This window comes from Thamnophis elegans, chromosome 15 (assembly GCF_009769535.1).
Source record: "Thamnophis elegans isolate rThaEle1 chromosome 15, rThaEle1.pri, whole genome shotgun sequence".
Classification (NCBI taxonomy): Eukaryota; Metazoa; Chordata; class Lepidosauria; order Squamata; family Colubridae; genus Thamnophis; species Thamnophis elegans.
Window position 1 is genome coordinate 13,979,306 of NC_045555.1, and position 23,119 is coordinate 14,002,424.

The following is a 23,119-nucleotide window of genomic DNA, read 5'->3' on the forward strand; positions in this document are numbered from 1 at the left end:
TTAGAAGCAGCATAAAAAGTTGATTGCACAAGAATGAAAATCAAGTTCCTTAAAATACTTCATTGGCCAGGAATCAACACAGAAACAATTGGAAAGTTAAATGTGTTTACCTAGACTCCCACATAAGACTTCACATTAAATTATTTCCAGAAAATTACAGTATTATGATTTTCAGTGGTGATTATGTAATCTGCACGAGCTTGAAAATTATGTTTATTTTAAAAACAACACTGCAGCAAGCCCAAGTTTTTAGAAAAACAAGAATTCACCCAATTAATACTACATAGGAACCAGATACCGTGTTTCCCCGAAAATAAGACAGGGCCTTATTTTGGGGGAGGTCTTTAGTATTTTTGCGATGCAGGAGGCAGAGCGCGTTGCCACCTCATGACTGCTGTTTTGTTGCGCTGCTCATTAGCTGGATGCTTTTCAATGAAAGCACAGATGTAAACAGTGGTAGTTAAGGAATGAGGCATGTGGTGCGTCGCTGGGCCTGCCACTCTTTATGCGGTGGCCATTAGCATGACAGAAGGGGCGGGATGGATAGGGTTGTGGGAGGGGCCATTAGGTAAGGGTGTGGGGGTGCATGGAGTATGTTCCCCCTCCTTTCCCCCCCTCACCACCTCACCTTGTGTTGTTTGCGTGGCAAGCAATCAGGAAATGGTGGGGAGCTGCACGTATGCGTTTGGGGAGGGCTTATTTTGGGGGGAGGACTTATTTTATCGCATGTAGCGCATGCACTCAAAAGCTCAATTGGGCTTATTATCCGGGGAGGTCTTATTTTGAGGGAAACAGGGTATATTATCCTTCCATAAAAAAAGAAGTGCGTGTTGCTTCTGACACAGAATCGTTTTATGGTGGGTAATCAATACATCTGGATTTGTGAAACATTTCTTGCACTAGTTGACTAGCCATATTCTAGCAGTTATGAGGGGGGGGAAGTATAATTTCATCTTGCTATATACACTGTTAGGTAGATCAATTAAGTATAAAGTCAGGCTCTATATAATAATTACCTTAGAATAAATTATTATTTCTCTCCTGGATTATCCTACAGCAGGAAACTGGCTAGCAATAGCAATAGCAGTAGACTTATATACCGCTTCATAGGCCTTTCAGGCCTCTCTAAGCGGTTTACAGAGAGTCAGCATATTGCCCCCAACAATCTGGGTCCTCATTTTACCCACCTCGGAAGGATGGAAGGCTGAGTCAACCCTGAGCCGGTGAGATTTGAACCGCTGACCTGCTGATCTAGCAGTAGCCTGCAGTGCTGCATTTAACCACTGCGCCACCTTGGCTCTTACCAAGGCTAGGGTTTTTTGGGATGTCACAAAAGAAGAGAGATTCCAACATAGGAACAAATCCCACTGTAATAAGGAGCACTTAGAGATATTTTCTGTTAATGATGTCTGGAAAGTGTCAGGACATTTGTCATCTATTACTTACAAATCACAGTACATTCAAGTTTACATTCAAGGCACAGTGCAAGAGGACATTAACTGTTAGTCTTGGTCGAAGGGCAATCTGATGTTACTCAGGAAAACACATACAGCATCCAGCTCCAGCTGGCTCATCATATTCCCTCTGTCTTCTTGTCTGAAGCAGTTCCCCTTTCGAGTTGTGTTCATCAATTATGTCTTCTACTCGGGTGATGTACAGCAGAGTGACCATCACTCCAAAAAACTGTCAAGCAAACAAACAAACAAAATTGTTCCCAGACTATTTGTTTTCTCCTCTTGTCCTCCCCTGTCACCCAATAGCCCTTCGGAGGACAGCAAGAACCCATGATTTTTGCCCAACTTTGACACTGCATCATGAACATTACGCAAAGCCGAAAGAAGTAATGATGAGTTGTTGTTGAGTTCTACCTGTTTCTCCTACGATCAGGAGAGATTCCTGAGCAGGCAGGACTCTGCTGCAATATGTGGTTCAGGATTCCTTGCCCGCCCAGTAACCTGGGCAAAAGGAGGTGGTGGAATCTAGACCGGGATGAAATGCTACCAGTTCGGAGCGGTTCACCCGAACCGGTAGTTTAAAAATGCTACTGGTTTGGGAAAACTGGTATTTCCGGCGATCAGCTGTGACGCACGATTTATATTAGCTAGAAAGCAGGATGTCCTGCTTTCATGTCCGTTTTTGACGCTTTGTGTATGGGCACATGCATGGAGGTGCTGCGTGTGCTCACATCTGCGAACTGGTAAGTTAAGTAGATTTCACCCCTGATCTAGACTCAGACGCAGATGAGGGAGGGAGGGAGAGCAATGCTCTGTTTACCTTATAAAAAGAGTTACCTGTGGAAACAATACACCCAGCAAAATTCCAGCCATGGCGGCATAGTTGTCCATAAACCAAATGATTACAGCATTTGTACATCCTCTGATATATATGTTGTGTTGAACTCTCAGGCGCTGTAAAGTAATGAATTACAACTTTGTTAATGCAGGGAGAGAAAATGGCCCTCCCCTTTCTTAACTGGAAAGCCTACAGCTCTGGCACATTTCATGCAGACAACCCACTCTTGGAGTGAATTGGCAAGAATAGCTTCTTACCAAGCAGACTTCCCAGAGAAGGCTTGGCACGGCTGAGATATTGGAGTGCCCATGACCAAAGTCTGTTTGACCATTTAGATCAGTAGTGTCAAACTCCATTTCATTGAGGGCTGCATCAGAGTTGTGTTTGACCTCAGGGGGCCAGGGTGGGTGGGGCCAGGGTGGGTGGGGCCAGGGTGGGTGTGGCCAGCTCAACGTCACTCATGTTGGTGCCTGGGGTGACACGGGTGCCCTGCCAGCAAAAACGGGTTCCCGAGCTCCATTTTTGGCTGCAACAGCCTCCTGCAACCCTCTGCCAGTGAAAACAGAGCTCGGGAGGACCCTCCCTGTGGGTGTGTTTGCCAAAGCAAAATAAAGAACACAAGACAAAAGGAAGTAGTGGATGGCAACGATCCCCTTTAAAAATGCATACAGTTTAGCCATTCTTAAAACAACAAATTGATAAGTGCTAAATTTTGTTCTTCAGTCACTAACTCCTGATTTCTCGCAACCCATCAATTATGCCCAGCCCCACTGCTCTCCACTGTCTCCTTGAGTTTGCCCAAACCCATGTTCTCTGCATCAATGACACCATCTAACCATCTCATCCTCTGCCATCCCCTTCTCCTATTGCCTTCTATGTTTTCCAATTAGTTCTCTCTTTTAATGTTAGGGTTCCAAGTAACACCCCCAATGAAAGAAGACTCCGAGGCTTGAAGTTCCTCAAAGTTCCATTTTGTTAGAGATGCCATATTGGCACATCTGGGAAAAAACAAATCTGAAAGCTTCCAGGTTTTCCCCACCCAAGTGAAAGTCCAAGTCCCTGCCATCACATCGTCAATCAAGCACAGTCCCACCTGGAGATGCCTCCCAGTCACACCCCTCCAGGTGCTGGGGAGAATGTCCTTGACTCTCTGAGAAAGGAATATTATTATCACTATATATCTCCCATACTCCATATAACCCCCTCCCATTTTCCCACAGCATTAAATGCGGCAGGCCTGAAGGCCCAATGTAAAATATGGCTTCCAGGCCTGACAGGCTTCCCCCCACCCCCGCGCCATGAGAAGATCATGTCCTGTAATGAGGTGAACACAGGGGGTTAAAATTAAAACCCTAACCATCTCTCCTGCCCTACCAGGGGGACCCTTTGGCTTATCAGGGTATTTATCATAAAATTGTTTTATCGGTCTATCTGCCGTCACATCCCATGGACCGGAGGACCAGAGTATCTGCGCTTCAGCTTCATGAACTGCTTTCCAAAGGACCTTTAGGGTTGATTTCCTTTGATTGATTTGATCTCCTTGCAGTCCATGGGACTCTCAAAGAATCTTCTCCAACTGCAATTCAAAAGCATCAATTCTTCAGCACTCAGCCTTTCTTATGGTCCAACTCTCACAGCCATGTGTTACCTCTGGGAAAGCTTTGACTATAAAATGCTAAATTTAATATATTTATATATAATATTTCACTTCCCTACCTCTTTATTAATCATTTTATATCCACACATGGTATTAATGACTGTTGTCTGTGGAAAAAAAAACACATATAAACATATTTACTTATAATGTAACATGAAGAGATTTACATAGCTTGTTTTAGAATTTGATATAGAAATTGTAACATAATCATATTTTTTTTACTTTTTCTAAAGTAAAAAATTAAAACCCAGTATGTATATTATTGTAGTTTGATTAAAAAGTATTCACTTGTACGAAAAACATTTTTGTTCATTTCAAATAGCAAACAAAAACACTAAAAAGTGAAAAATCACTATCTAGTTCTGCCAAGTTTTTAAATATCTTTTTACATCATTTTAATAGCTTTCTTAATATTTTTATTAGGTTTATAGAATCTCGAGAGGAAGTATTTGGGAGCACAAATGAACCTCCATGCATCCAAATTATTAAAATTCATTGTAAATGGGATAAAATTTATTATTATCTAAATGCTCAAGCATGACTTTGACATCTATGCTTGTTTAAATATACATTTCAGTTTGTTGATTTACTGTATATATTTGGTCATTCAACCATTTTCCTTCACAAACTTGGTTTCATTTGACCACTATTTTTCTTGAAAACAGCTTATGAAAGATTTAAGCCATGAATCTTTCCCCAAATACCTCTGAAAATTCAAGATTTGTTGTCTCATATATATAAGTCTTGAACAAGAGCATTCGATAACAGGAGTTGAACAAGAAAGTTACAAATTCACTGGGATTATACTCTGAATACTAACCCCTCTAAAATAAGGGAATCAATTAAAAAACACAATTTCCACCCATTTCAATTGCTTCGTACCCGAATAATCCTTTCCAATCTATTTTCTAAGTAATCAAACTTGTACCAAAAAAGATGCTTGTCTAATTTATTTATATATAGTCATTATAAATTTAAATTTATAATGAATATATATAAATTTAAATATTTTTTCCTAGACTGTATTACTTTGTTATGAATAAGACATAAAACTTTTGGTTTACAAGCTTAAATGTGATTTTAAAGTTTCTACTACGGTAACAGGGGTGGATTCCTGCCGGTTCTAACTGGTAGAAGAGGTTCCACAAATCCATCGTACCGGTTAGAACCCGTTCCTCACGGAGCGCCTGCCCCGCCCCCCTCACTCACTTCCCCCGCCCATTCCATCACCACTCGCGGGCAATAGCTTGCGCGTCCGGCCTCCTAGAACTTCCCCGAACTTTCCTAGGAAGCGTGGCTGCCAGAAAAGCTCGGAGGCGTTCCAGGGCATCCCCCCACTGGTTGAATGGCGAAGGTCAAGCCAAAAGAGTCGATTTAGGGCACCCCCTTGGCATTGCTTGATGGAAGCCCCTTGAGGGCTGAGAAGAAAAGATGAACGGCAACTAAGAAGCCTTTTCTTTTGTTTATATCCCTCTCCACCTTCCCCGTTTCTCAGTCCTCGTGGCTGTGCCTTCTCGCTGCCTTCATTAACTCCGCTCCTTCTTGTTTACCTGCGTGCGTGGCTTCTTTCGTTAGGCTCCACAATTAGTATGTTTACTCTTAAGCAACGTGGAAATGGCCTTGGCTTTGGCTCTTTCAAAGTAGATGTATACTTTCTCTTGAGAGCAAACAACACCATTTCATTTTTAATAGATGCTAGGCAATGTGCTCACAGTTTCTGAGCCAACATTTTGGTTGCTAAGCAAGAGCGCTGTTAAGTGAGCTTCACCACGTTTTGTAAGTTGGCCACGCCCACCCAGTCACATGACTGCCAAGCCACTCCCACCCAGTTAGTCCAAGCCACTCCCATCCAGTCACATGACTGCCAAGCCACTCCCACAAAACAGGCCACACCTACAGAAGAGGTTCTAAAAAAAATTGAAACCCACCACTGTACGGTACCAGAAGTGTTCAAGAGATCAAAAAAGCCAAAAGGGCGGCCACAACCATTCAATTAAATCTCCATTGTTTTTTACACAATGCATATCAAAAGGAGTGGGCCTTCTACTCCATAGTCACATGCACCTACTTGACTTTGTTTTCCTACTCCCATGGGTGCCCTGCTACTTTTGTTGTTGCTGTTAGTTGCAAAGTCGTGTCTGATCCATCGTGATCCCATGGACATCGTTCCTCCAGGACTTCCTGTCCTCCACCATCCTCTGGAGTCCATTTAAGCTCACATCGACTGCTTCAGGGTTGATCTCCTCTAGGACTGACGGGTTGGATCATCTTGCAGTCCAAGGGACTCACAGGAGTCTTCTCCAGCACCATAGTTCAAAGGCCTCCATTCTTTGGCACTCAGCCTTCCTTATGGTCCAACTTTCACAGCCATCCATTGCAACTTAAAAACCATAGCCTTGACTATACGCACTTTTCTTGGCAGGGTGATGTCTCTGCTTTTTAGTATGCTGTCTAGATTTCCATAGCTTTCCTCCCCAGGAGCAAGTGTCTTTTAATTTCTTGGCTGCACCAGCCAAGAAACCACCAGTGTCCATCAGTAAGAAGAAGAACCTTTTGTCAAAGAGATAAGCTATCCAAAGCCATGAGTGGGGAGGATTACAGCTGCATTACCATAAGGCTTTTAAGATTTAGCTCTCAGTATACAGATCAGACAGCTGAATAAACAGATTAATGCCAAGATTAACTCTTCTTACAGATAGTCCTTGACATATAAACATTCATTTAAAAATTAAAAATTACAACAGCACTGAAAAAAGTGACTTATGATGGTTTTTCACACTTATGACTGTTACAGCATCCCTTGGTCATGTAATCAAAATTTGGATGCATGGCAGCTGGTTCATATTTATGACGATGCCCTGAGCCATGCGACCCTTTGCAACCTTCATGCGAACCTTTGCAACCAAGCATGCGCGGGTGATGATCAGCTGACCAGCGTGCATGCTCTTACTGGAGAATGCAAGACCAGCTCTTTCACTTTCTGGCACTGCCGCGAGCAGGAAGGCCAGCTAATCATTGCGTGCCATAAACCTGGAAGAGGAACAATCAATGCCGTGCGTGCCAATCGACATGGCTCCGCATGCTGCTTCGTGCACACATGCCATAGGTTTGCCATCACAGTTCGAGCGCATGTGTGTCAAACTCGATTGCGTTATGTAACATCACATGATGTATCGCAACGTGTTTTGCCTTTACAGAGCCAGGGTAGGCGTGGCCTGCACGTGAACGCATTCAGCCCTCAGGCTGCCAGTTTGAAACCCCTGTAAATGGACTTAACTCATGACACATCCTTCTCTAGGCCTGATAAGTGTACGATTATAGGTAGCAAAAAGTTAGTTTTTTTGATTCTGGCAAGATTTATTGGGCTTGAAAAGCTTTTGTTTACACTATCCCAACAGATTTTCACTAAAGTGGCAAAGCCTATTATCCGGATCTTATCTATGCCATGAAAATAAAGACGCCGACCTCACATATTAATTATATTTTTTCCATGACCGTAGAATAAATGAATAACAGCTGCTCACATTTGTATTTTTCCAGTGAAAATGCCAAGCTACTTTTGGTAACTATGTCAGACAGTTAATATTTATTTGACTTGATTTATTTTTAGAGTGGTGTTGTGGCATCTTTCAGATAATTGGGTAGAACACAAGACAGCTTTGAAAAGATGTCCAGGACTATTATTTTAGGTGTTTATAATGTTATTTTTATAACTAAAAACATTGCCATTTTTATCCTTCCGAAGTCATTTGAAAAAAATACATAAAGGCAGTGGGTATTACCCTCACATTGGTATTGTTATTATCTGATAACAGAGTGTATACATTTTTCTTATTGATAATCGTATCAGAGCATTACAGACAGTTTACCTCCAACAACTATTAGCTAGAGCTAAATTACTATAAATTTAGCATGACTGAACCTAGGTTTACTTCCATTCATGAACTGTAATAATACATATTCTGGATATGAATTTATTATTAGAATTGTATGGCCTTTAAAAAGCCATATTTCATAGTGCATTTGTGACTGTCACAAAAAGAGTTACATCATATAATAAGCCTCAACGACATGGCAGAAGGAAAAAAAGTTTGGCTCTTCACTAGCTTCCAAAATATTTTTAATAAGACAAAAAAATTCTTTTATCAGTGGAAAAAAAAACCCTAATACAAATTACTTTGTTTTTAGATTTATCCAATTTACCCAAATTTTCATTAGGAAAATTGTATTTAGTGTCTATGCTCCTAATAGCCATAAAGCTATTTCCATACAGCCATGAATTATGTTTTATTTCTGTTTATTTTATACCATCTTTATTGTAGTTCTTCAAATCAATCTAGTTTTCTGGCAACTACATGCAGTTTTCTTGGCAACATTTGTGGAACCAGTCTGCCAGTATCATCTTCTCTGGCCTAAGAAAGCGTGAGCAACCCAAAGTCACCCACTATAACTTGCGTTTTCCTAGCCTTTTAAATACTACCCTATATCAAACTGATTCTCCATATACAATCTTGGCATGTACAAATCACATCAAACAAACTGATGGATAGAACATAGAATATGGAACAACAAAGTTGGGAAGGACCTTGAAGGTGTTTTGGTCCAACTTCCTGCTCAAGCAGGAGAACCCTATGTTCGTGATGGCGAGCCTATGACACAGAGCCCTCTCTGCAGGCAGGCCAGCCATCGCCTCAACTGAGCTCCACCGTGCATGTGTGCACTCCTCCCCCCGGCCAGCTGGTCTCCGGGTCTCTGCCATGCATGTGTAGAACGCATGCAGGGGTGCTCGCGTGCATGTGCGGAGGGTGCTTGCATTGCATTTTGGTGGTGCACACGCTCCCCACACCCCATTTTTGGCCTGGAAGGCCTCCTGCACCAACCTAGAAGCCAAAATGGGGCATGGGGATGCCACACAAGGCCCCCCGCGTCCCGTTTTGGTCCTGGAAAGCTTTCTGCACCAACCTGGAAGTCAAAAATGGGCAAGGGGCGGGGGTGTATGCATGGGGTCAGGGCACATGCATGGGGGCGCTCGCATTGCATTTTGGGGTTTCGTCTGCATGTTTTGGGCACTTGGCACCAAAAAGGTTAGCCATCACTGCTCTACACCATTCCAGAGAGATGGCTGTTCAATTCTTGAAAAACTCCAGTAATGGAGAACCCACAATTTCCAGAGGTAAACCATTCCACTGATTAATTGTTGTTACTGTCAGGAGATTTCTCCTTAGTTCTAGGTTGGATCTCTCTTTAATGATCTTCTACATGTTACTTCTTGTCCTGCCCCCTGGTCCTGCCTTACTTGGAGAATAAGTCAACTCGCTCATATCTGTGACAGCCCCTCAAGTACTTAAAGACTGCTATCATATCTCTCTTAGTCCTCCTTATTACCTAGTTCCTGCAATCGTTCAACATATCATTTACCCTCCAGACCCTTTATATTTTTGTTGCTCTTCTCTGCATCTTCATTATGAATGTTTCCATAGACAGATTATTGTTTTTGTTGACAAGCTTAGCTTTTAGAGAAAAACTATCGAATTAACACAATGTGACAAACATTTAAAAAGCTGCCCAATTCATTGAGAATAATGCATTGTTTTTACCTTGTTTGAGACACAACAAGAGTATGGGACTCCACAGGCTAATGGTCCTGGAGCAGAACAATCATGATACTGATTTTTTGACCAGTCATTATAATCTTCTCCACCACAACACTTAAACTTTAAGAGAAAAGGATATTATAATGTAGCATACTTAGCATCGTTGCAGAATGTAAATATTCCTCATTTAAAAATCATGATCCAGTCAAGAAAAAAAAAAAAAACTATTAACGGGGGTTATACAGTAAGTGATATGCAATAATCCTCAGTTTTGGAAAAGATTCTGTAGGGAAATAAGGCCTTAAGATTTGATCTGACTAGATTTAATTCAAATCCCGATCTATTGTATACTTCAAAAGTTAGTGATTAAGGAGTATAGTGTGTGTGTGTGTGTGTGTGTTTGTGTGTGTGTGTGTTGCCTATATCTGTGTACACATGAATGTTCCCTGGTATGCAAGAACATTTGTTTAATCATAAAGAAAAAGAACGTGCATTCATTTGAATTTTAAAAATAACAGCAAGGTCAAATATAAAGAAATGTAAAAAATTAAATCTTTGAAAATCTCAATGCATATTTGAATCCTAGCATAAAGACAGAAAAAATGCGAGAGTTGGAAAGCAGTAAGATATTATAAATACAATTAATTTTTTTCTTCCAAATAAAGAAGATTGCCATTGTAACTTTAATTTAATTTAAATTTAATTTAATTAGATTTAAACAACTATATGGTATATGGTATATAATATAATATACTTGTAATGTAAAATATAATAAATATAATATAATATAATATAATATAATATAATATAATATAATATAATATAATATAATATAATATAATATAATATAATATAATATAATATAATATAATATAATATAATATAATATAATATAATATAATATAATATAATATAATATAATATAATATAATATAATTAATATAATATAATATAATATAATATAATAATCACTGCTCCTCCACACTCATATTCATTCCATTCAGCTTGTGTTCCAATCTATCTATATGAAACACAGGGGATTTCATTATCATCTACATATATGATGTCTCTCTAGATGTTTTTATTACATTAGGCTTCTCAGCGGCTTAGAAAAAAATAACCTAATTCCACAAGTTCATGAGAATTTTAACAGCCTATTTCCTTCACTAAGAGTTTCAGGTTTCCAAAAACTTATAGATCAAAACATTCAGCTCCACCCATGCTTTAATTCTACTGAATTCAGTGGAGCTTATTTCACATCAGATATGTTTATAATTATACTGTAAATTGTAATATTGTAGTGTAAATGATTAACAAATAAATCACATTCTTTGATAGTCTTTTATCATAATTTTATCATAACAATGTCACAATTTATTATGGTAATGCAGGGGTGGGCTTCAAAAATTTTAGCAAGGGGTTTTCTGCCCAGTTGCTGAGTGGGTGTGGCCATGGTGGGCATGGCCTAGTCGACCTCCTGCACCACAGTGGGGGGAGGGGCGTTTTTGCCCTCCCCTGGCTCCGGAGGCTTTCCTCTAGCCCCCAGGAGGGCGAAAACGGCCTCCCCAGGCTCCATGTGTCCATTTTTCACCCTCCCTGAGCCTCCACGCACACCTTGCACTTAGCTGCATCCAAAATGGGGTGCATGGAGACTCCTGGGAGGGGCAGGGTGGGTTGGGCGGGAGTGGGGATTTGGGGGTTCTCCGAACTGCACAGAATCTTAGTTAGAGGTTCTCCTGAACCCCTATGAACCCCCAGCAGCCCACCCCTAATGTGTCACTCTTACAGACTTATTAATATCTAATATATTATTGCTACAGTATTATATTGAAAAAGAGAATGGGAATTTCCAGTTAGCCCTTTTCTTACCCTGAGAAAGGATTCCCCAGACCATCCACTATTTCTAGAACAGTGGTACTAGAAAGGCTAATTTTCTCTATTTAGCTAGAGACTAGAGTTATCCAAAAGTAGGAAAGCCATATATAGTTAAATATAAAGTATATATTGCAATGAAGAAAGCCACACAAGCATCCAAGTTTTATAATTGATGTTATACATCAGAGATGAAATATCGTATATGTGAGTTAAGTCTAACATAAACTAATAGAGATTATCATGATTGGAAAGAAGGAAGTGAAGAAAGTAGTTTTTCTTTCTCTTTCTGCTGATAAATGGCTTTTGTTTGTAATCAACTCGATGTCACCCATTATTTTATTATGTTCAATGGAAGTTGCTCATGGAAGCAGCAGAAATGCACTGCAGTTCTGGCAGATTTCCACAAAAGCTTTTAAATATTTTACTATCAAATGAATTTTATTTTTCTGAATGTACACCAAAATACAATGTATTTTTAATCTGAAATCATTTTTGAGACTTCATGCGCAATCATCAACATCTCAGAAGCTCTCCTAAAGAAACACAAAAATCTAGCATGTCTCTCCTGAAATTCTGGCAATTTTTAAGGCGCTGCAGGAGAAGAAAATATTGTGAACTGCTAGAATATTAATGAATCTATAGCAGTTGATACTGAAAAACAAACCTCCTTTTGAACAAAATCCATGATGTTTTTGAAGTCCAAGTCATCGTAGTAATTCTGAATTCCTTTCCTGATATTTTCATTTAAAAACTCAATTGTCTTTAAAGGGAAAAAGACGCGAAAGAAAAATGAGAGTCAGCATACATTCATATAAAGCTGAGCACAGTAGTTGACAACAAAGCTTCTTGGAGACATCTATAAAATCGTACTTTTTCATCTAAATAACCCAAGCTCCATCCCTTTCCTATGTGTGATATAACAATGCAGGTACAAAAGGGGTGGATCTTACAGTGCAACAGCACAACCTTGTTTTCATCATTTGCCCTCCCCAAACACCTGTTTTCGTGTCTCTCCAGGGGGCATGCTTTTTATGTATGTATATATGCAAAAAGTTTTTTATTGAACACAAATTAAAACACTGGACACAGTGTCACCGTCCTGGCAAAGTCTTTGCCATACATACTAAGATATAAAGTTATACATTATAACTCCCATGCTTATTTACAATTGGTCTATTCAGTGTTTATAAAACTAAAAATATCATATTTCCAACCATGTTGCTTTGTTTTTATCTTATACATTTTCACTATTACAGTTTCATACATAATTCTTATCTCCATTCTATAAATCTTAATCATTGCTTATTTTGGGTCTTTCCTTTTTTGTTCAAACCATCGATAAAATTTATCCCAGATCTTGTAATATTCTGATTGGTCTTTATTGTTCAATTCCCAAAGTGTCAGACTAGGTGGCAGGGTGTTATCCTGCTTCCAGTCCCTTTTTGCGGCTTTAAAGGGCCACCGGGAGGTGCCTTTATTGTAAGTGTCCCGCACAGCAAATTGCCTGGGGACAAACGTCCCGCAGTGAAGCGTCCAGGAGAAGGAGGCGGGACAGGAGCGTTAGTTGGCCATTGCCAGGGGAGGAGTGCAGGCGGAGGGCCCACCAAGCATAAACGCTGGTGGTGAATTAGCTGCTGTCCAGGAGAAGGAGGCGGGACAGGAGCGTTAGTTGGCCATTGCCAGGGGAGGAGTGCAGGCGGAGGGCCCGCCAAGCATAAACACTGGTCGTGAATTAGCTGCTGTGGGGGTGGGGGGCCTGCAGAGAAGGGGGCATGGTAATATGACAATATGTCCTTGACTCCTATTGTTTCTATATTATTGCAACACATATTACATCAGAAAAGCCCCTGAAGTATAATGAAATACCATGGGCAACATACAGACCTTTACCTGCCTAAATCTTTTTAAAGCAATGTAAATCTTTATAGGGTTCCTAGTGGCACATATAAAGCTGATTTCAGTTTTGGGCTCATTACCAGAAGTTTCAGTTGTTAATTTTAAGTTTGAAAGCTGCCAGCCTTTTAAAAACTATATTAGGGGAAAGACACATTTATGATACTCAATCATCAATATTTCATTGATGCAACAGATCCATTACTATTTTAATACATGAAAATACTATTAATTATATAAGAATAATTTTCAAAGCTCAAAGTTTCCAGAGTGAGAATATTCTAAAGAGTTAAAGATTATGCAAGAGAAAAAGCCAATTCTATAATGCCAAATGAGTTTAAACAGATGCTTGCACTGTTATGGCAGGAAAGCACACAGGATACAGTATTTGATACTGGCTCCAACTTCCGAAGAAATTAATTTTTTTAGACTTCATGGTTATCAAGGTAGTTAAAAATATCTCAGAAAGCCAGAAAAATTAATGAAAACTAGTCCAGCCAAGTATAATTGACACTACATATCATATTACTTCAGACACTTAGGTTTTAAATTAAGTACATTTTTAATTACTACATTTTAATTACAATTTAAATTTAATTTAAACTAACTTGGCCTTCACTGCAGACATTTCTCACAATATTTTTGTTAATATTATACACATATGCACTTTAATTAATAATGTTAATATATAAGTCATGCAGAATCCAGATTCTTTTTTAAAACTAACTTTAAACTGGTTAATTTGGCAAACAATTTTCTTACCTTACTTCGGAAAATTAAGGCTGTAACTCCACCAATTAGTTCAATGAACAAACAAAAGCCCAAAATGTACATGAACTGCAAAAGAAAGGTTTTTTTTAAAAAAAATGTTATATAAAACTTGTACCACCAAAAAGCCTTCATTTTGAAATGATGAATGTTTACTTTTACAATATTTAATTAGAATAACTTTCAGAACAATTGGAGATGGGTTTAGTGTATTTGAGCTCTCACCAAGAATATCTGCAGGGTATGGCTGTAATGTATGGTTGAAGCTCTACATCAGGGGTGTCAAACTCAAGGCCTGCAGGCTGCATCCGGTCAATGGGGTGCTTGGATCTGGCCCACAGAGGTCTGGCAAACAGCGAAGGACCAGCCCGTGGTGCCTCTGCCAGTGAAAACTGAGGTTGGGGGGGGGGCATTTTTTCCGCTGGCCGTCGCAGCCAAAAATGGAGCTTGGGAACCTGCTTTCACTGACAGAGCCCTCGGGCCTCACAGGTGCTCCCGACATGAGTGATGTTGAGCTGGCCATGCCCACCCCGTCCTCCAAAGGTCAAACACAACTATGATGCGGCCCTCAATGAAATCAAGTTTGATACCACTGCTCTATATGGTTTCTATGTTCATCATATGTGTTTGTGTGAGTCAGGTACAGCTTTGATCACACCATTGCAGCCACCATTTTGACTTTTTTGACCAAACCTTGGCAACAGCCCTAGTCCTTAGCCATGTTTTGGGGGAGATTTTTAATATAATTTATTCAGTTGAGAAGGCATCGGGAGAAAAGTTACCTTTTCCTCACTCTCCCTAATCTCACAGAGCAGTGGTTCTCAACCTTTCCAATGACGCAACCCTTTAATACAGTTCCTCATGTTGTGGTGACCCCCAACCAAATTTTCTTCTTTCTTTGTAAGCCGCCCGGAGTCCTCTGGGATTGGGCGGCCTATAAATTTAATAAATAAATAAATAAATAAATAAATAATAAAATTGGTATCTCGGTTCCTAAGACCATTGAAAATATGTGTTTTCCAATGGTCTTAGGCGACCCCTGTGAAAGGGTTGTTCGACCCCCAAAGAGGTCCCGACCCACAGGTTGAGAACCATTGTCATAGAGAGATATGCTATACCAGGCAAAGTGAGATAACTTGCCGCAGGACAATTCAACAAATACAAGGGTTAAATTAAAGTGCAACTGGCAATGCTGCAATGGTACATGTATGACTCACTGAATGACCATAGCAATTAGTGACAGATGTTCTGGTCCCAACTGAACAACATTCTAGTATGAAAGAATAAAAGACTCTTGCTCAGATTTGCTTAATTTCTAAGAAAGATCTTTATCTAGAGTCTAGACCGTGCAGTGTTTTGAAATGGTCTTAACTTTGTTTTTTTTACATTACATTATGCAAGCATAGTTATCTATTTATTAAATTTATTTGCCACCCATCTCGCTGTGGGGCTATTCTGAGTGGTTTACAACAGCAAAAACATAACATTATAAAACATGTACACATAACAATAGTGAAACAATTACACAATAAAATAAACAATGAAAATACAGCAATATGAATTAAAAGATAGGCGGAAAATGAGCAGAACGCGCAGGACGGAAGCTGATTAAATATGGGTTAAATATTAATTAAGAATAAAGGCCTTTAAAGGCCTGATATTTCTTAAATGAATCTTACTTTTGTACTTCCGTTTAACTCTTTTAAAAGCATTTTTCCCGGATCCCTATCATAAAGCAATAAACTGCTTTATTGACAGACTGACATGAGCCACTAATGATCCACTGAAATTTCTTTCTGCTATTTTCTGAAGGAAGTTATTAGACGAGTTTTCTTAAAACTGTTTACAGACAGGAAAATGAAAGAGTTTTGGAAGGGTCAAGGAAAATAGACTTCTACTTAAATAAAAGTACTTACAGCGTGAAGAAGGTGTAAATTGTCCCTCAGAGAAGCCAATACTCCAAGGAAGGACACAAGGAACATTACGATGCCCAAGAGAATCAGGATGATTGCTGGAGCTAAGAAGGCACTTTCAAGGGTTTTATATTTCTGTCTTTCCACTTCTGCATAAATGCCCACAGCTAACACAAACGCCCCTAGCAACTGCAACAGAAAAAGGCGGGGGAAATGCCATATGCTTACAAATTACAAATTCTGTGCATTTCATTGATAACCAAGTTCAGGACATTTGCTAAGCATCACTAATCCAAAGATTGCAATTGGAATAGGTTAATTTGCTTTTTTTTTTTTTTTTGCAAGCAAGCAACGCTCAAAAGCAGGGGTCCTCAAACTTTTTAAACAGGGGGCCGATTCATGATCCCTCAGATTGTTAGGGGGGTGGGCTGTGTGGGTGTGGCTAGGTGATCATGTGACTGAGTCAGCATGGCTAGGTGGTCATGTGACTGGGTGGGTGTGACTAGGCGGTCATGTGACTGAGTGGGAATGGCCAATTTAGCAGTCCATTAAACAATACACACAAATTAAACTTTAATTTGTTATGCTCCTGGGGGTGGAAAGCAGGTTAGTGAAGGGATGCGGCTGCCTTGGCGGGAGGAGAGGTACGTCTCCCCCCCCTCTCTCTCTCTCCCTCCCTCCCTCCCCCCCTCTCTCTCTCTCCCTCCCTCCCTCCCTCCCCCCCCTCTCTCTCTCTCTCCCTCCCTCCCGGCTGGAGAGGCCAAAAACGGTCCCATGTTTGACCTCCTCGGCCTCCAGAAGGTGGGTGGTGGCCAGTGGGTAGGGCAGCCCTGTGGCCCCCTCACAGGCCGGATTAATGGCTTCATCAGGCCGTATCTGGGCCCCCAAGCCGTAGTTTGAGGACCCCTGCTCAAAAGGAACTAACTGCCAGTCAGAACTCACCATTCCTGGCCAACTGGGAATAAGGAGCACTCATCAATTACCCTCAGATTTCTGCCAAAAAACCAAATCACTCCACCCTCAGCTTTGAAAAACAAATTGTAGAAGAGGCAGAGCCTGAGGGGGGAGTCAAGAGAAGAATCTGTCGGGAGTCCTTGCGTTGTCACAAGTGATCCAAGTCCAGTTCCCCCTAGAATTGCATTGACTGTTATCTAATGTCAATTTAGTGCTGGCTGTTGACTAGATTTGTGCATATAAGCATGAGTAGTAAATGTTCTTAACTAGAACTTAACATGTGGTCTTGATTCTTTGTGCATGACACAAACTTCAAGCAAGCATTTTGGAATAGAATGGAATAGAATGGAATAGAATGGAATAGAATGGAATAGAATGGAATAGAATGGAATAGAATGGAATAGAATGGAATAGAATGGAATAGAATAGAATAGAATAGAATAGAATAGAATAGAATAGCAGAGTTGGAAGGGACCTTGGAGGTCTTCTAGTCCAACCCCCTGCTTAGGCAGGAAACCCTACACCGCTTCAGACAAATGGATGTCCAACATCTTCTTAAAAACTTCCAGTGTTGGAGCATTCACAACTTCCGGAGGCAAGTTGTTCCACTGATTAATTGTTCTAACTATTAGGAATTTTCTCCTTAGTTCTAAGTTGCTTCTCTCCTTGATTAGTTTCCACCCATTGTGTCTTGTTCTGCCCTCAGGTGCTTTGGAGAATAGTTTGATTCCCTCTTCTTTGTGGCAGCCCCTGAGATATTGGAACACTGCTATCATGCCACCCGTAGTCCTTCCTTTCATTAAACTAGACATACCCAGTTCCTGCAGCCGTTCTTCATATGTTTTAGCATCCAGTTCCCTAATCCTCTTGGTTGCTCCTCTCTGCATTCTTTCTAGAAATGGTTTTTATTTATTTTAAACACACCTTGTTAATTAAGCAAGACAGAGCTGGGACAAAGTGTGACACCCATGCCAAGTGAGTCAGCTGATCAGTAAGGGGCATTACAGTTGCACCTCAGCTGAGAGAGATCTGACTCATGTTATGACCTCATGCTCCCTAGTATATACTTACGCAAACAGGTATCAATCTAGCTTAGTTTCTATCTAGAACCATGCTATGCTAGGAAGACTCCAAATTTTGACTTATGTAAAGAGGAGAAAAGCTTAGCAGACTTACCCAACTGAAAATAAGAGGAAATAGATCCAAAGAAAGGAAATATATTGGCAAGTAGTATTTCTTGAAAGAGCATAAAGCAACTCTTCCACCAGAGGTGGGTTCCTACCAATTCACACCTATTCGGTAGAACCGGTTCGTCAAATCTACCGAACTGGTTAGAAGAGGTCCCACCAGTGGACCCGGAAAGCAGGCCACACCTATAGAAGAGGTTCCAAAAAATTTTGAAACCCACCACTGGTCCTTGGATATGATTATTCTACACTATCATGCTCATATTTATAAAACTCAGTGCCTCTGTGAAAGGTAAGGATGACTACTGTGTTTTTAGTGCAATCAGAACATTGCGTGTGTTGAAGTTGTTTTAATGCAAACCAAAGATGCCTTTAAAAAAACAAGTTTACATCATATTCTTATGCATTCCAGTGCAGTGTGTGAGGTAATTTAAGGTGGTTCTGACAAGTGTCGTCGGCATCTTCATATCCCGTCACATGGGCGGCAAGCTACTCCCATCCGGTCACATGGGCAGCAAGCCACTCCCACAAAGGAGGCCACACCCACAGAGTAGGTTCGAACAATTTTTGAAACCCACCACTGTCTTCCACCTACAGTTAAGTAATTGTTATTTGATATCCTACTGAAGAGTAATCTCTATTGTTAAGAGATTACCAGGAATGAAACATAATCTATAGTAAATACGCATTTTTATATATTGTGTACTTTATAGTTTTCACAAAACCCTCATTTTCTTTCCATTTATTTCTGATCAAAAACACTTAAAGAGATTTCTTCTGATCTATACTATATCTCATGATTTAAAAATTAGATCTACTCTGCACTACCTTATTAACTATGACTCCTAATTTAATTTGCAAACAGAGGTCCTCTAATAGTGAATGATAAAGGATCAGAGAAAAGTTTGAATTGTAAGGAATGTGACTAGATCACAAAGCAATTACTGGCAGCTGGATCACAGAACTATTGAACAGACTGATTTTTTCAAAGTAGAGCTCATCTGATTCCCAAACTCAAATTCAACAATGAATTCAGCAATTGAACAAAATTCAAGAGGAATGTGGAGATCCAAAGAGGAAATTCCATGTTATTGCTATTGACCTGAAAGATGGGAACAGAGGTTGCATTTGCTGCACTCTGAATCAAAAGAAGCATGAGATCATTGAAAAGACATGCTAGTGTGCAAGAAAAATTTAGGCTTTTCAAACAATTTAGCCTAATACTGGAAATATGTACTCTGACACAAGCCTAGACAGTGGAGTACCACCTGGGTCTGTAAAATCTGGAAATGTCACTGGAAGGGTGAACCAGTTTAACCAGTAACGTTATTTCGTTAATAAACTGCAAAACCAATAGAGGGCTCTTAAACAAAAAAAAATGCAATAATTACTTATTATTATTCTTCCTCTTACAAACACTACACAGGTAATTTAACATCTTGTTAAGTAGTTTCAATTCAAGAGGCACTCATCCAACTACTCTTCAGCCAGTTAGATGATATAGTACGGAACAAAGTAAATCAATACATGTTTACCCAAGAAAAAAAATGAAATGTGAGATTCAAGAAAGCATGTAAACTTTTTACAAGTGCCTTAAGCATGTAAGTTGGGAGCAAATCTCAATCCTTACTAGCACTGATGGTTACCTAGTTTGAGTAATGAAGCATCTGCAAGAAAACAACCAAGCTCAGAGACTACCTAGAATTCATTTCAACCCTGAGCTACAAATATTCTCCTTTATTAGAACTGAGAATCATAGAATAATGAAAAAAACAGGTTTCTATAAATGTTCAATGAACAAGACGACAGCACGGAACGGAAAGCATAACATGTTTACAATACATGTTTAAGGAGAGGTCAATTTTGAGAAACAGAATGTATACTACAGATGGTTTTTATCATTTTTATTTATTGTATTGCTGCATTTATCATTTTAACTTGCCTGTATGCCTAGCGCCGCGTAACAGAATGAGCTCCCGTTACTTGTCCCAGCTTCTGCCAACCTAGCAGTTCAAAAGCATGTAAAAATGCAAGTAGAAAAATAGGAACCACCTTTGGTGGGAAGTGTTCCATGCACCTTTGGTGTTTAGTCATGCCAGCCACATGACCACGGAGACGTCTTCAGACAGCTGGCTCTTTGGCTTTGAAACTGAGATGAGCATTGCCCCCTAGAGTCAGGAACTATATATATATATATATATTGCCAAAAGTATTAGCTCACAACTGATTCTGATTATGTGGATGGGTGAGCAAATACTTTTGGCAATATAGTGTATATGCGAGGGGAACCTTCACCTTTACACAGTTATTATATACACAGTTAATATTATCTGTATTAGATGGTTAATTAATCAAAAATGCACAATAATTTCATTACAATTGTGCAAAATGCATTTAAACAGCTGTAAGTTGCAACTATATTGGGAAGTATGGCATTACACAGAGGAAAAAGAAAGTGGAAGTAATGATACTTGAACTGTATTTCTCATCACCCAAGAGCTTAGGAGTTTACAATCACAATAAGAAGTTTTATCAACAATAGATTTTATTCATAATTATTTGTTTACTTGTTTATTTCAATGACATCAGCAATGTGCTAAGTGGACTAGTCCACGAATTGTTTCCCCCAAAATTTATCTATATTCAGCTCAAGGAAAATAAAATAGGAGAGGGGAAAAAGAGTATTAAATCCAAATGAAGTAATAATATATTTTATGATGTAGTGTAAACATCAAAGGATCTACCGTAAATGACTAATTGTTCCACATTTTACATTTGCCTCTCAATTTATATATCTCTGAAATTTATGTGGCTGTCCAACTTGAAAGATTGTGACTCTGGGCAAGAAAACAAAAGAAATCAGAAAATAATAAAAATAAATAATAATAAGCAACCAGTTATCACATTTCTGTTACATCCTCTAGGTGGGAACCCCAATGAACCTGCCCCAATGCCTGTGAGACAACCATAATTTTGCCCCTTTCTAAAGGCAAACCATGTATCAGGGAAGTGGGGGGGGGAGATAATTTCAGAGGGATAAAGGAAAAGCCTGACTTCCTGGGTCCTGCCAGATGACCTTGCTCCAGGGAAGTGACGCCCAAACATGTCCATCCATGTGGGACAGGCAGATGCCACCAAAGAGAGGTGGTCCCACAAATGACCTAGTCTTATTCCATGTATACTTTTATAGATGACAATCAGCACTTTGAATTGTACCTGGAAGCTTACTAAGATCACTAAGCACTGGTCCTACACAGATGGACAAAGATGCATCCACCTGCTGCATTCTGTACCAACTGAAGCATCCAGATGCTTTTCAAAGGCAACTTCATGTAGAAGACATTGTAGTTATCCAAATGATGGATTACTAATGAGTCACAGCAAGTAGAAACTCCCCATTCAGGAATGGGAGCAACTGGCATTGAGCAAAGGCCCTTGTTGCCCACTGCTGCGACCTGCTACTCAAGGTACATTCACCAAAAGACATACTTTCCATTTCAGAGCTGAAGAGCCAGCGCTGCCCGAAGAGTCATGTGGACGGCATGACTAAAGACCAAAGACCAAAGGTGCATGGAACATTGTTACCTCCCCAACTATTTTTCTATTTGCATTTTTACATGCTTTCAAACTGCTAGATTAGCAGAAGCTGGGACAAGTAACAGGAGCTCATTTCATTACGCGGTACTAGGGATTCAGATTAGATAGATAGATAGATAGATAGATAGATAGATAGATAGATAGATAGATAGATAGATAGATAGATAGATTAGATAGATAGATAGATAGATAGATAGATAGATAGATAGATAGATAGATAGATAGATAGATAGATAGATAGATTAGATAGATAGATAGATAGATAGATAGATTAGATAGATTAGATGATAGATAGATAATGTATTTATGTATTATATGTGTGTATATCCACACACATATATACATACACACACAAACACATACATAAATGCACATACATACACACACATACTATATTTTTATTATTTATCATAACATAAATTACAAATTAACAATTTGTTCTTTTATTATTTTAACATTATTTTGAAAGCATGCCTAATTTGATTTATTTTTTTTAAAACAATGACCCCTCTTTTCAAATTAGTCGTCTGAAAGACACACTCACCGCCTTAGATTTTATTTTACAAAACATAAAGGCTGTAGGTCTTTTCAAATAAACACTTTTTAAAAAAAAAAATGAGTAGCCCCAAGCAGGACATTGATGCTCCTCATTGCTCCCTGAGAGTAAAATCTGATTGATAACTTGTCTGGAGCACCTGTTCCTGTATTTGACCATAAAGAAAAATAACTACAGTGTTCATGCTTATGTTTATACTTATACCTGTTATCTTTTACGTGTTTGACAAACTAAGCAAGCAAGCAACTAACAAACAAACAAACAAATAAATGTTTAAGTCAATTAAATGACAGTGCACCAGCATTTCAATTCAGAACCCCTCTTCATTAACCAGCACAGTGCAAATATAACCGGTGTGCGTGTCTAAAAAGATGAAACTAAAAGTGCTTCAAACATACGAATAGAAAATTCAAAAACAAAGCAGTGGAAGAAACCAAAAAGAATTCCCTTTGGGGAAAAGAACGGGGGCTCCTGACAAGGGCCGCCACCGTCCCGAGAAAGCCTCCCCGCGAAGTGCCCCAAAGGAGCCGAGCTGCACCCTTGCTTCAGCCTCCCAATTTGAACGGCCGTCTCTCTAATGGCAGGGACGTGGTGGCGCTTTCCAACCCCCGACCGGGCGCCTCCGACCGGGATCTCCAGCGGAGACCGAGCCGTGGCCGGCCTCCCCCTCCGCACTGCGCGGAAACTCTCCCGAGCCCCGGGGCCACCGCTTCTCCGCACTTACCCAGAAGACGGTGGAGTAAATGACGAGCGTGAACTTGAGGCAGAGGTAGGGGAAGTGCGAGCAGTAGCGAACCTGTTCCGAGTCTCCCAGCGCCGCCATCGCTTCCGCC

At 39.9% G+C, this 23,119-nt stretch overlaps 1 protein-coding gene across 1 annotated transcript; it reads right to left on the bottom strand.

Annotated features, from left to right (window-relative positions):
• Positions 1-1,244: 1,244 nt before the first annotated feature.
• Positions 1,245-23,119, bottom strand: TSPAN15 (tetraspanin 15). The gene is made up of 8 exons (XM_032232272.1): positions 23,011-23,119; positions 15,996-16,181; positions 14,074-14,148; positions 12,083-12,178; positions 9,547-9,663; positions 4,009-4,056; positions 2,292-2,408; positions 1,245-1,683 (listed from the first exon to the last, which is right to left on the bottom strand). Exons 1-8 carry the CDS (start codon positions 23,107-23,109, stop codon positions 1,531-1,533), a joined length of 891 nt encoding a protein of 296 aa, XP_032088163.1. The 5' UTR covers positions 23,110-23,119; the 3' UTR covers positions 1,245-1,530.